General features: G+C 57.8%; 1 protein-coding gene across 1 annotated transcript; it reads right to left on the reverse strand.

Annotated features, from left to right (window-relative positions):
* Positions 1–1368: 1368 nt before the first annotated feature.
* Positions 1369–10858, reverse strand: STIP1 (stress induced phosphoprotein 1). The gene is made up of 14 exons (XM_075545547.1): positions 10717–10858; positions 7726–7935; positions 7200–7341; positions 6961–7102; positions 6345–6513; positions 5129–5255; positions 4953–5055; positions 4698–4818; positions 4247–4343; positions 4016–4140; positions 2609–2645; positions 2336–2439; positions 1993–2165; positions 1369–1799 (listed from the first exon to the last, which is right to left on the reverse strand). The coding sequence occupies exons 1-14, from the start codon at positions 10723–10725 to the stop codon at positions 1727–1729; spliced, it is 1632 nt and encodes a 543-aa protein (XP_075401662.1). The 5' UTR covers positions 10726–10858; the 3' UTR covers positions 1369–1726.
* Between the last annotated feature and the right edge of the window lie 1823 nt (positions 10859–12681).

The following is a 12681-nucleotide window of genomic DNA, read 5'->3' on the forward strand; positions in this document are numbered from 1 at the left end:
GGGCGTTAGGTAGGAAGATGGGGGGTGTGGAGGCCAGCTCTCTTCAACTGAGGGGGACCAGGCTCAGGTGGTGGAGACCTTTACTTATCTGTCTCCCCGTTTCCACTGCTCCCCCAGTTCCTCTTGGGCAGCAGGCGGCCTTCTAGGGAGTTGCCTCTCTGTTGTCAGTGTATCTTAAGGGAGGGAACTTTGGGCTTCAAAGAATCCCTGGGCTGCCAGATGGCAAGGCAGGTGGTAGAGTGGAATGGGTTGGGGACAAGGCCACTTTAGAACCCCGTCTGTGAAATCAGCTCACTACTCACCGCCCCCTAGGGGTCCCTGGAAGGAAGCAGGGATGCGACAAGAGCAGATGCCCACACCTTACCCTGGGCTGTGGACTCTATCTAGCACAAGCCTTTTAATGCCAGGGAGCACTCACTGCTCTGCAAGGGCTCCTGGTGGTGCAGTGGGTATGCATTGGGCTAACTGCAGGGTCAGCAGTTCAAAACCCCCAGCTCCTCAGAAGGGGCTTCCTGCTTCTGCCAAAGAGCTGTGGTCTGGGAAACACGCGGGTCAGTTAGTGTTACATTGCCGAGTCACTTTGAGTCAGCACTGACTTGATGGCAGCGAGTTTGGTTTTGCTCAAGATCCTCGGGGAAGCACCTTTGGGCACAAATTGCTTCTTCTGACCTGTTCCAAGCTCACCTCTGCCACCCAGGTGAACAGCTGCAGAGAAACCTGCCTCCGGCCCTCAACAAGGTCTGGAGAGGGCTTCCCTGGACAGGTCTCTCTACCAGGACAGACTCCACCACTCACTACAGCGAGGGACTAGGCACAAGCCCTGGATGGCACTGGGGGGCAAGGGAGGCAGCAGGCAGGGTGAGGCGCCCCCATGGGGAGAGCTGTGTGCAAGCCCAGGCAGCAGGAAGTGTGGCCAGTGGCTGGGCTCAGCGCCTTCCCAGCCCAGAACGCGTCTGGGAGCGAATGAGGAAGTTGTACTGCTGTCCCCAGGGCTCCTGGCCCAGGGAGAGGGGGCTAGAAAACAGCCTGGGCCCACACAGGGTCTAACTTAATTCTAACTCCCAGTAAAATGAAGGGAGCTGCCGGAAGCAGTTTAGTCACTGCTAAAAACTTCACAGGGCAAAGTGACAGGCAGGACACCTGACCTCTGCCCCCTTGAGGGTGCGTGCATATGTGCCTGTGTGTGTCAGCCTCCTAAGGAGGCCTTCCTGGAGGTGGCCTACCTGGCCCTCAGGGGAGAGGAAACCTGCACTGAGGGACTGCACCCCCTACTGGCCACCTCGGCAAATGCATGCACAGCAGTGTCCACTTGTGCTCAGCCCCTCCCCTCCCTCCCTCCCTCTTCAAAGACAAGGAGAGAGAAAAGCGCTCACAACACGCCTTGTTTTATTGACAGGGATGTGGAATTAACGATGTGAGGACAGTAGGGACCGGAGGTTGGGGAGAGTGCCCCTCCCCCACGCGCCCGCTGTCCCAAATAGAAAATAACCAACTATGGAGAGCAGCCGAGCGAGCCCGTGATGGAGGGGTGGGTGGGGCCCGGGCCGGAGGGCAGCAGGGGAGAGACCATGCGTGAGCGGCTCCGAGTCTCTCGTCTGTCTTCCAGGTAGGTAGGTATAAATACAGAGCAGCGGGTCTGCCCTTCGCTCCCTTCTGCTTGGTGCTGCTCGCAGGGGCCCCAGCTCCTCTCTCCAGGTGGGGCCAAGGGAAGGGGGTGAAGGCGTCATCACCGAATAGCAATCAGACCCACGTCCATCAGCTTCTGAATCTTCTGTGCTATTACAGGGTTCTTTAAGTGTCTGCCGAAGAGGACGCCCAGTTAGAAGCCCTGCCCGCTCAAAGCAGGTACGTCCCCATCAAGTGCCCTACTCTGCCAATGGCCCTGACAGCCCTGAGGCGGTGCTACCCCAGACCTTAGAGCAAAGCCCTCACAGCTAGCTCCCCGCCCCCACCCCTGTACTCTCCTCTGAAGGCTTTGGTTTGCCCACGTACTCGCTGAGTGCCTGGGGGTCCTTCTGCATCTGCTCCAGGATGAGCCGCATGGCCGGGTCACTCATGATCTGCTGCACTTCGGGGTCGGCCATGGCCCGGCGCTTCACATCCTCGGGACTGTCATGGCGGTTGTACTGGGACATCATGCAGCGCTGGTAGCCCTCTGCAGCCTCCTGCGCCCGCAGGGACCAAAGGGAGGGCGTCAGCACTACCTGGCTAACTGCTTCAGTAAGCCCAGCATCACAGTGCTCAGGGGAGACGAGTGGTAGAGAAACTGAGGCAAGAGGGGAGGGCTCAGTGGGCACACAGGAACACAGCCGGGCAGCCACGGCAGACAACCCACCTTACAGTTAGGGTCCAGGTCCAGCGCCTTCTGGTAGACATCCATGGCTTTCGTGTAATCCTTCATGGCCTCCAGGGCGGCCGCTTTCCGCGTGTAACCCTTGACTGCAGACAGCAGGGCCGGTGAGGCAGAGCCCTCGGTACACCAGCGCCCTCCAGCCCCGCCCACACTGAGAACCCCACCACTAAGGCCTGGGGCCAATAGGTCAAGGAAGACCCCGCTCTGCCCTCTCTCACCTTCCAGCCAGTCAAGGGGCAGCGGGAAAGCACTTACTGAAGGCTGGCTCTAGCTGGATACACTCCTCACAGTCCTGGGGAGAGGAGGAGGACAGGAGTGAGGCCTGGCTCAGGGGTGGCTCCCCCTGCAGGGGACCGTGCCCATGCCCAAAGCAGCAGCTGAAGGACCACAAGTGGCGAGATGAAGCTGGCTTAGGGACTGATGTTCGAGAGGGAGAAACCAACAGGTGAGGCAGTCGGTGTATGACTGAATGACACCTTCAGCCCTAAACCCATCCAATGGGACCTTGGGTAGGAAACCAAGGTTTCCCCCGTAAGTTCCTACAGCAATGCCAGAGCAGAGACTAGAGACACGTGCACACACGGGACACAGGAGTCACAGGGAGATCCACCAGCAAAGGAACACCCCTAGGTCAACGGAGTTCTGCAGAAATGTCATGCCTCCAAAGGAGAGATCTGAGACTTGCTATGAGGTTTTAAAAAAAATCAGCCTCCAGAAATACGAGGAAATAAGTTTGGGTTCTTTGAAATCACCCACTTGTGATATTTTTAATGAAAGCAGCACTGGGGAACTAAGCCACTGTCCTAGTTGGAGGCAGTAGCTGGAGCTGGTGGGGTGGGGGTGTCCTCATCACCATCTGAGCCCATCACTGCAGACACACATCAGCCATGTCTGAGGGGCTCTTTCAAGGGACCCTCTACTTCACAGGCACATCTCTGGAGATGCACCCCAAAGAACAGAGGCCAAGCGCTAGCGTATGGATGGGCAACCACCAGGCCCTCACTAGGAGTGAACTCCAGCCAGACAAGCCCCCAGAAAACATTGGCAGTAAAACCCAACCCAAGGGGGAGTGGGGGGGTGTTTGAGAATGGGGACCAGGCCCTGATGCCTCTACAGAGGCCCGAATCCCAGCTGACAGCACTTAATGTGTCTGCCAGGCTGACCAGCTACACCCAGAAGCCCCCCAACCACCGAGAATAGCTAAGGCTGTGTGGCCTAGGGCCAGGCAGTCATGCATCTAGCCTGCCCCTCCCCTGCCAACACACTCCATCATTAACCTCTGATCCAAAGAGTATTAAAGAGAAACAGGAACTCAAAGTCTTCCCCGACACCCCAAAAACAAGCCCAGACTCAGTGAACTGGTGGGGACCAAATGCCTCCTCAAGGTCTCCCAAGTCTGTGGGCACACACGGAATTGAAAGGCAATGGCATTGCCCGTGAACCCTTCTTGGGACAGACCGACCACAAAATCCTAACCATCACCCCAAGGTACTGGGCTGTTTCCAAGACAGGGAAAAGGCGATTAATGGACCGGACAGTGTGAGTGTGCCCCAAGTCAGTGTGGGACCTGCCCGACAGGACCTTCAACTGCTGGGTGAGCACCCCCCTGCCCCCAGAAACCGTGGGTGCTCCTCACACCCAGGCCTGTCGCGCCGCCCTCACCTTGAGCGCCAGCTGGAACTCCAGGAGCTTGGTGTAGCATGCTGCGCGGTTGCTGTAGAGCTTGGCATCGCGTGGGTTCCGCTTGATGGCCTCGGTGTAGTGCTTCATGGCCTGGGGGTAGTCCCCTGCCAGGGGCAGACACGCAGGGTTTGACACAGCTCCACGGCACCCCGGCACAGGGGGCAGCCACCCCCCCAGCACAAGGTTAGCCCAGAGCCAGGCGCTCAGCACCTTTCTGGAAACATTCGTTGCCTTTGTTCTTCTCCTCGAGCGCCAGGTCAGGGTTGATGTAGGCCAGCCGCTCCTGCTCCTTCAGGATCTTCTCTGCCTGAGCCATGAAGGGGGCGGGGGCAAGAGCTCAACGTGAGGCCACCACGCCTCGCTCACCAGCGCTACCATCCTGAACACAGTTTAGCGACAGGTGTTTGCTTTTTTAACCAAGTTTACATTTCCTATGAAGGCGCACAGTGAAAGAGGCACTCCCACCCGGAAGAGATCCCAGCGTGAAGAGACCCAACAACCCGAGAGCACTGAGCCTCACCTCACTGCTGCAAACCACCGCTCGGACCCCCTCCCTCAGCACGGGGCCTCCGGTGAACGTGCACATGTACTGCATACACGCGACTAGACCTCTGTATCAAATGGGCATTGAGGATGCCGAGGGCGGTATCCCCTTACCCACCTGCTGGCATTTCTTGAGCACATCAGGGGTCCGGTGCTCGGCCAGAGACTTGTTGTAAAAGTGGATGGCGTCTTTGTACTTTTCTTCCTTGAAGTAGGAGTTGCCAATTCTTGCATAAGCTCTGATAAAGGAAGAAAAGGGTGTTAGCTGAGGGCAGGTCCCCGCTGCCCCGGCCTGCATCTGCACCAACCCCTCTCCTCCCGTGTCCAGCCTTCCTCCCCAGACTATCCCTCCCCCTCTGCTGGCCGTGCCTACTTGGCAATCTGCCGGTAGTCCTCACGGTTTTCTCGCCCCACTTCGATGGCCTTCTCGCAAAGCTCCCGGCACTTATTGTAGTCGCCCTTCTCGAAGTACACCGCTGCGGGCAGGGGACAGCCAGTCAGTGCTTGCCCTTCTCCCTCACAGCCCGCACCCCAGGGCCGGGGCCTCACCGGCTTGGTTGGTTATGTACGTCATGTTGGTGGGGTCCAGCTCCTTGGCTCTGTCATAGTGCTTCAGGGCCGAGTCAAAGTCCTTCTTTTTGTAGGCATCATTTCCCAGCTCCTTCGCTTTCAGGGCCTAGAGGTGGCGGGGAAGACAGGCAGGCAGAGCACATCTAACTCAGAGTGCAGGAATCAAGAGTCTCCTTGGTCACAAGTCCCAAGGCAGCGCATTGCACACAACTGGCCTGTCTCTGGAGCAGCAAGGTGTCACCCTTTATAAGTCACAGGGATCCCTGAGAACTCTTCATTCTTACTTCTGGTGAACACCCCCCCACCCCCTGCCCCCAATGCTACCCCTGCTCCTGGAACTTGGTCAGAGAGGAGCCTCATCAGGGGAAGTAAAGTCCCTTCAACTTGAAGCAACTGGTAGGGGCAGGAGGCTGTTCAGAGGCTGGAGCACATCGGTCTTGGTGGTCAGGGACCAGCAGAGGAAAGAGTGGAGAAGGGGCTGCAGTGGGGATGGGAGGTGTCATCACCACGGCAACGGAGCGCCTTTTCCTGGACACACCCTGAGCTCACCCAGTTAAAGGACTAGATTTGTCAACAAGCTGCTCTGCCCCTTTCTAAAGGGACACACAATTGCTCAGGCACAGGGGTGCCACTCCTTTCACCAAGTGGACACACTTTCAACTGACTGCCATGTCCAGGGGGAAGTGGGAGCCCCAACACTGAAATGTCAGGTTCCTCTAGATCGTCGGGACAGGGACAAAGTACACTGGCTGTCTATGGCGGCCGAGGAGACTAACTTCCCATTGCCGGGTCTCTGAGAAATCCAAATCCTTGCAAATCTCCTATGAGGCAGACTTCTGGGGCAGGAACCACCTTACTTTGTGCTGAGAACAGGGAGGCCACGTGGCCTCCAACAAAGTGAGAGGCGTTGGAGAGAAAGCCCAGATGCCCTCCCGGGGTCATCAGTGAAGTTCCTCCCCAGCCCCTCGGACGGCTTGGGCTCTGACGGGCCAACAAAGCAGACAAGCAGCCTGTTTGCCTGTGTGAGGGATGACACTCCGCCCTAAGGCGGCCTCGGAATGTTTGCCACACATCATGCCGACTACTTGGGGGGGAGACGGCCACGCCAGGCCTGATGCCGGCTTGTGTCCACGCCCCCCCCTCCCCCCCAGCAGTGGCTACGCTATTGGTAATTAAATGGAAGGAAAAGGGCGACCTGCTTCTTGTTCTCTGGGAGGTCTTCTTCCATGGGCTCAGGTTTGGGCTCCTTTTTGGGAGGCGGCGGGGGCGGGGGCGTGGTCACCTCTTCATCTTCCTCCATGCTGCCTAGGTCGACGCCCAGGAGGACGCTGAGCGTGGTCATGACGCGCGGGTCCTGCAGTTTCCTAGGGCGTGACGAGCAGGCAAGCTAAGGCCCAGGCAAACTCTCTCTTGAGCTACAACCTGGGAACGCAGCCCCTCACTTTCCAAACCCGCCTCGGCAAAGCACACGGAGTGTCAGATGTCTCCCCTAACAGCAGACCCACAGAAGCAAGTGACTCCAGGAACCTGCTGCTGTGTGGGCCAAGACAGTAACGGTCCCAGAACAAGATCCTGAGACCCATGACGCCCGGCGACCTCCATCAGGTCAGTGCACAGAGTACGTGTGCTGATCACAGGCCCATGGGAGAGTCGGGAGGAGGCCCACGTGGTGAGAGCACCCTCCAGAGATCACTAACTCATGCCCTCCCCGGCCCTGACTCCAAATAAATCACCACCGGGCACCTCACCCTGTGGAGACAAAGCACGGACAGAGTCCTGGGCAGTGCGCCCGCGTGCACGCCTCAACTTACGTGCCCAGGTCGGAGGGCTTGTTCCGGAGCTGCTCTATCAGCTCCCGGTAGGAGGGATCACTGAGCAGGGACCTTGTCCTGGGATCCCCCTCCAGCTTCTGGTACAGGTTGGGCATGTTGAAAGGGTTCATGAACTTCCTCTCTGTGCCGAACCAGAGAGAGAGAGGTGTTAGGAGATGGGTTTCCTCACGGGACCATGCCCAAGAGCCTACTAGCCCTCTGGGTCACGTGGTACCTACCTGCCAGCCGGGCCTCCATGTTCTGCAGGCCCTCCTTGAGCTGAGGGTTATTGGCTTCATGTTTTAAGCCCTCCTCGTAGGTGCGCTTGGCCTCCTCAAACCGGTTTAAGAACTCCAGAGCAGCCGCTTTCCTCGAATAGCCCTTCACACAGCAAAGACACACAAGGGAAGGGAACTAAGGAGCCCTGCTGGTGGCACGTGGTGGTTTGCACCCACCAGCTGCTCCTCAGAAGGCCGAGTCGCTGGGTAAGCCCCGGGGCAGTTCTACGCTGTCCTGTCTGACTTCATTGGCCAGGCTGCATTTGGGGCTGTGAGGTGACCCAAATGATGCGCCCCGGGAGGCCATGGAGAAAACACCGAGGACTGAGCCCAACACAAGCCAGCTATGCACATAGCACCCCACCCCTCCACCCTCGGGCCAACAGTGACAGAGAGGAGTGTACCTTCGATCTGACTCGATTACTGAGGCGCATGGTCCGACAGGGAGAAATGCGAAGGTGCCAATAGGCCGCGCCCCACGGCTTACCTTGGCCCAGTCCGGCTTCAGGTCGACAGTCTTGCAGCCGTCCTCGTAGGCCCTCTGGTAGTCCCCTTTCTTGGCGTAGGCAGCAGACCGGTTGCTGAAGAGCACATGGTTCTGTGGGTCTAGTTTGATGGCTTCCGAGTAGCACCGCAGTGCGTCCTCGATGTTCCCCGCACTCAGGGCCTTGTTGCCCTTCTCCTTGAGCTCGTTCACCTGCAAAGAGGAGGGCGCTTCAGAACACATGGCCTCAGGCATCACGATGGCTTCCTGCCTCAGCATGCTTCTGTGGGCCAAGTTTTAGGTGGCCCCCATCTGTCCATTTGGTCATCTTACAGATCATGCTCATGGCCCAGTCCTTAGGAATCACAAGCTAGAAGGCTTTTGGCTTTCTCCTGGCTCAAAGGGTGGGGTGATGGTTAGGGAAAATCCAGGCCCTACACACTCCCCAAACTCCCCACTCGGAAGCCACTCAAGAGCTCCTTTCTCAGAGAAGGCCATCAATTCATCAGATTCCCCAAGAGTCCAGAAGACAACAGCGGGGCAGAGGCAGAAGTAAGCCCATGAGCGACTCTGATTCAGCCCCCACTAGAGGTGGTCCTTCCTCTGACCTTACCCTGGCCCAGAACTGAAGAACCATTGCTCATGTAGACGAAGGCATTGTACCCTAAGGGGCAGAAGAAAGCTCAACACAAACCATCGCCATAGAGTAGATTCTGACTCACCCCAACATTCAGACTGTCAACAGCAGGGTTACTCTAAAGAGGGAAAAATAAGGGAACCGGAGCCCTTCCTCCACAAGGTCAATCGCACGCCCCCACCCCCTGCAGTCCAGCTGAGGGAGGAGACACATCTCAAAGACAAAACAAACATTCAAGAAAGGGCAAGGATGTGTCCATCACCTCCTGCGACCCAGTACGGATACCAGGAGGAGTCCTGCTCAGAGATGATTCTGGACGTCTGAGGCACACCAACTGGAAGCCCTCATCAAGGTGATATCTCAGAGGCAAGGGAGGAGGCAAAGAGAGACCGCCAAATTCAGCACGATGCAAATCTTAAGGCCCAGGAAGGCAGCCAGGAAGCAAAGTTACAAAACTCAACTAGTATCAAAAGGCAGCTGAACAACAGCCTGGTGATATTCTTATCTGTCCCGTGAAACAAAACTTGTTGCTGGTCAAGTGGATTCAAACTCACAGCCACCCTACAGGACAGACGGCAACTGCCTAGGCAGAGGGATTAGGTGCTGCACTGGTAGCTGGGAGGTCAACAGCCTGTGCCACCAGCAGCTCTGCGGGAGAAAGACGAGGCTTTCCACTCTTGTGAAGAGTTGGCAGTCTCAAAACCCACTGGGGCAGTTCCACCTTGTCCAATGGGGTCGCCATGAGCCAAAATAGACTTCATGGGAGTGAGTTTAATCTTTACAGAAGCCAATTGCCTCATCTTTTCCCCAAGGAGTAGCTGGTGGGTTTGAACTGCTGACCTGTCCGACCAACAGTCATGTGTAAGGGACCAGGAAATCCGGTCTGATGCAGCACTGCAAGGTGAAATGAAAAACACCAGCACCGTGAACACCCAGTCGGGCACCGTGGGTGAAACGTGTTAGAGTTGGATGTCGGCTTGAATGTAAAATGAAGTTTCTTTGGAAAGTACCTATTTTTTTTTTTAAAAAAAAGACAAAACAACTTTGTTTGGACATTCAAATCTACCTAACCTGAAGGTTTCCTAACATGGGAATATGGCGCTTGCAGAGTTGAAACTGGGAACAGAGGCAGGGAACAGGTTTAACTTTCGGTACAGAATTCAAGAGAGCCCAATGGAATGCCAGGCCCCTCGCCGGGTACCCGTGTGTGTCAATTGGCTAGTTTGAGTTTACAAATGTTATCTGAGGCCTCCCAGCATGCACCCGTCTCTAAAGAGCCCTGTGATGTCTTCCTGCTATTTTGGTAACAGTGGGAACAGCCCCCTTTCCTAAATTTATTAGAGCAAAGTGTTTCTTACTCTGCACCTCCTATCCCCTATAAACGTGCCTGCTTAATCCCAGCTACAATTAGTGGGGCACAAAAGTTTATTAACCCCTCAGTTTCCACCCTAACGTCCTTTTACATGTAACAAGGACGCTCTCTGTTGGGCTAAAGGAGATCTATCCCCCTGCCAGAGCAGAAAGGTCTGCTTTGTACATCACGCCAGAAAGCCCGAAGCAAACCGTGAACCCGGGTTTTCTTTTGGCCCCATCCATCCATCCTGACTGCTGAGAACTCCCAATGGCCAAACCCTGAATTTTTCCCGACCTGCAGGGCAGGCGGGGCGTCCTGCTCTGCCCCTCAAAAAGCCGGGAAGGGCCGCATCGTCCTGTTCAGATTCACCCAGAGTCCCCCAGCTTCCGCCGGCGACAAGCTCCTCCTGGAGGGACTGGTGACCGACCTTTGGGAAGTGTCCGGCCCCGGTCGCCCACGGCCCCAGAGACCGATGAGGCTGGGATGACTTCCGCCGACTCCGGCGGCGCCCCCTCCCTAGTAGGCCGCCCCCTCCCCCCTGCTCAACCGCGGGGAAAAGTAGTTTCTCCCCCAAATGGGTCCCAGGCCGCTCCGTCCCTCGGCTCCTGGGCCGATTTCCACCCCACCCCCCGATTCTCCCGGGTCACAGAGGCCAGGTCGGGAGGCCGGCTGGCGGGCGACCCCCGATTTCCTAGACCGCCAACTCCCCTGCGCCGACTGGGATCCTCCGCCCCCGCCGCTCTGGGCGCCGCGGAGTCACCCCTCGGGAAGCCTCGGGCCCGACCTTGCGGCCTTCGCGGCCCTCCTCGCGGGTAAGGGAGGCGCTGCGTGGTCCCGGCGCTCCCCGCGGTCCGGCGGCCCGGGCCTCGCCGCCCTCCTCCTCGCCCGCCCGGCGGCCGCGGCCCTCAGGCCCCTGCCCCCGGGCCGCCGTCCTGCCTCCTCCCGCGACCTGGCCCGGCCCGTGGCGGCGGCCCCGGCAGCCCAGCCCGCCCCTCCCCCTCACCTGCTCCATAGCCCGGTCCCGAACCCCGCTGTATCGAACCCGACCGCTCCGCGTTCCCAACGGCACGCGCCGCCTTCTGGAACCTACTAGAAGCTGCCGGGACCCCCGGCTCCCGCCCCTTCCTCGCTTGCTCACTGGTGGAGCTCCTCCTCGGGGGCTCTTTGCGCTCCTCTACGATTGGTGGAAATTCCAATCTGTAATCTCTTCTTCCTTTTCATTGGGTGCCGGGGCGCAATCCCTTCAGGCCTGCTTCCCCACCGCTCCTCGTGATTGGGCCCTCTCCACTAAGACCCTGCCTACCTAACGTTCCATGATTGGCAGGAAGGGCGGACTTCTGCGATAACGATTGGTCCGCTGCTCCGTCAATTACGACTGCGTTGGCCGCGCCTATTGGTTCCGTGCTTTCTGGAAATTTCCACTTCTCCTATTGGGCTGACAAAGGTCCCGACGCAACCGTCTTCAGATTAAAAAAAATTTCCACTGGGCGGAGAGTTGTTAACTCTTGGTCCTGATAGGGTAAAAGTGCTGTCCGTCAGAGCGCCGTGGGCGTGGTCTGGCGCCCCGGTGCGGCCGCAGCGAAGAGTCGCCCTCTGCTGCCTGGGTTGCAGAGGCGCTGGCGCTTCCGGCCCGTTCCGCCTGCCCTGCCCCGGGGTTCCAGCAGCGGCTTCGCTCCCGCCAGACGCAAAGGCCGGGCTTGCGGGGCTCTCAGCCTCGGCGGCGTGCCGGCCCCGGTCGGCCACGGGGAGGCGGGTCGCGCTGCAGGCCCCGGGTCGGCCCGGCGCGCGGGCTCCGGCGCCTGCCGGGCTCGGATTCCAGGCCGTTGGGGACACCGCGTGGCGGTGGCGAGCGTTGGGGTGCAGTTCGCACCCCCCCTCGAGCGTTGGCCGGCCGCGCGGGTCTCGTTCTAGTAATCCTGCGAACCGGGGGTTTAGTAGCCGAGGGCGCGGGAGACCCTTAGCGCAGGGGAGCTGCTTGGGTGAGCGGCACAATGGCCTGAATGAGGCACACCTGCTGGCGGGCCTTGACTGGCAGTCAAGGCCGCATCAGCATCACCTGCCTGGTAGGGCCCTGAGGGCCAGCTCCAAATGCGAGCGAGAAATCGCCTGAGAGCCGGTGGACCAGCAGGACGGGCACTGCATCCTAGAGATTAAAAGGCTCCTTAATAGGGACTCAGGGAGGCCGCCAAAAAGATGAAGGATGCCAGGGATGACGGAGGGAAGTGTGCATGTTTTAAAGGACAGGCAAACACTGCTGTCTCCTGCAACAGTCGTGGTCTCTGAGTAGATGCTTGGATAGACACGCACAGGCTGAACAGATGGCTGGGAGGAAAGTGGGGCTAGACCTATGAATATACATGAATGCGCACACACAATCCCCAAATTGCCATCAAGTCAACTCTGAATCATAGTGACTCCACAGGACCCGGTAGACCTGCCTCTGTGGGTTTCCAAGGCTGTCACTATGAGAGTAGAAAGCCTTCTCTTTCTCTGGGGGAGCTGCCGGTGGTTTTGAACTGCTGACCTTAGGGTGAGCAGCCCTGGCTTGTAACCCTACGGCTCCTGCACCTCTTCTGTGGGGAACAGGATTTTTATGTGTATAAATTGTGCTGTAAACACATCTATGAATGTGGTGGAGTATACAGGAAGCAAAGTTATGAAACACTGAGAGAATGAGCTGCTGAGCCTAGGAAAACACGGTCTTGGTCTCTGAGGACAGCAAGGTCAATTGACATAATGTAGTACACAGCGACGCCCCTCTGCATCTGACTTCTGTGAGTTGCAAGCTACTGGTGTCTCAGAAACTTGTGAGTAGGTGCTAGAAAGCGAGTCCCCATCCAGAAGAAAGAATGGTAATGGAAAGACATGGAGGTAATTAGTCCACTGAACTTGGGCTAAAATCAAACCTTGGCACACAGGGGTGATACAACCGAACAGGAGTCATGGATTCATCCATAAATACACTAGA

This window comes from Tenrec ecaudatus, chromosome 4 (assembly GCF_050624435.1).
Source record: "Tenrec ecaudatus isolate mTenEca1 chromosome 4, mTenEca1.hap1, whole genome shotgun sequence".
NCBI classification, from domain to species: Eukaryota; Metazoa; Chordata; class Mammalia; order Afrosoricida; family Tenrecidae; genus Tenrec; species Tenrec ecaudatus.

Coding starts and splice junctions, on each gene's coding strand:
- STIP1 (XM_075545547.1), bottom strand. Junction 4,819..4,952: donor GACTACCGGCAGATTGCCAA/GTAGGCACGGCC, acceptor TTCCTTTATCAG/AGCTTATGCAAGAATTGGCA. Junction 4,344..4,697: donor TGCTCAAGAAATGCCAGCAG/GTGGGTAAGGGG, acceptor TTCATGGCTCAG/GCAGAGAAGATCCTGAAGGA.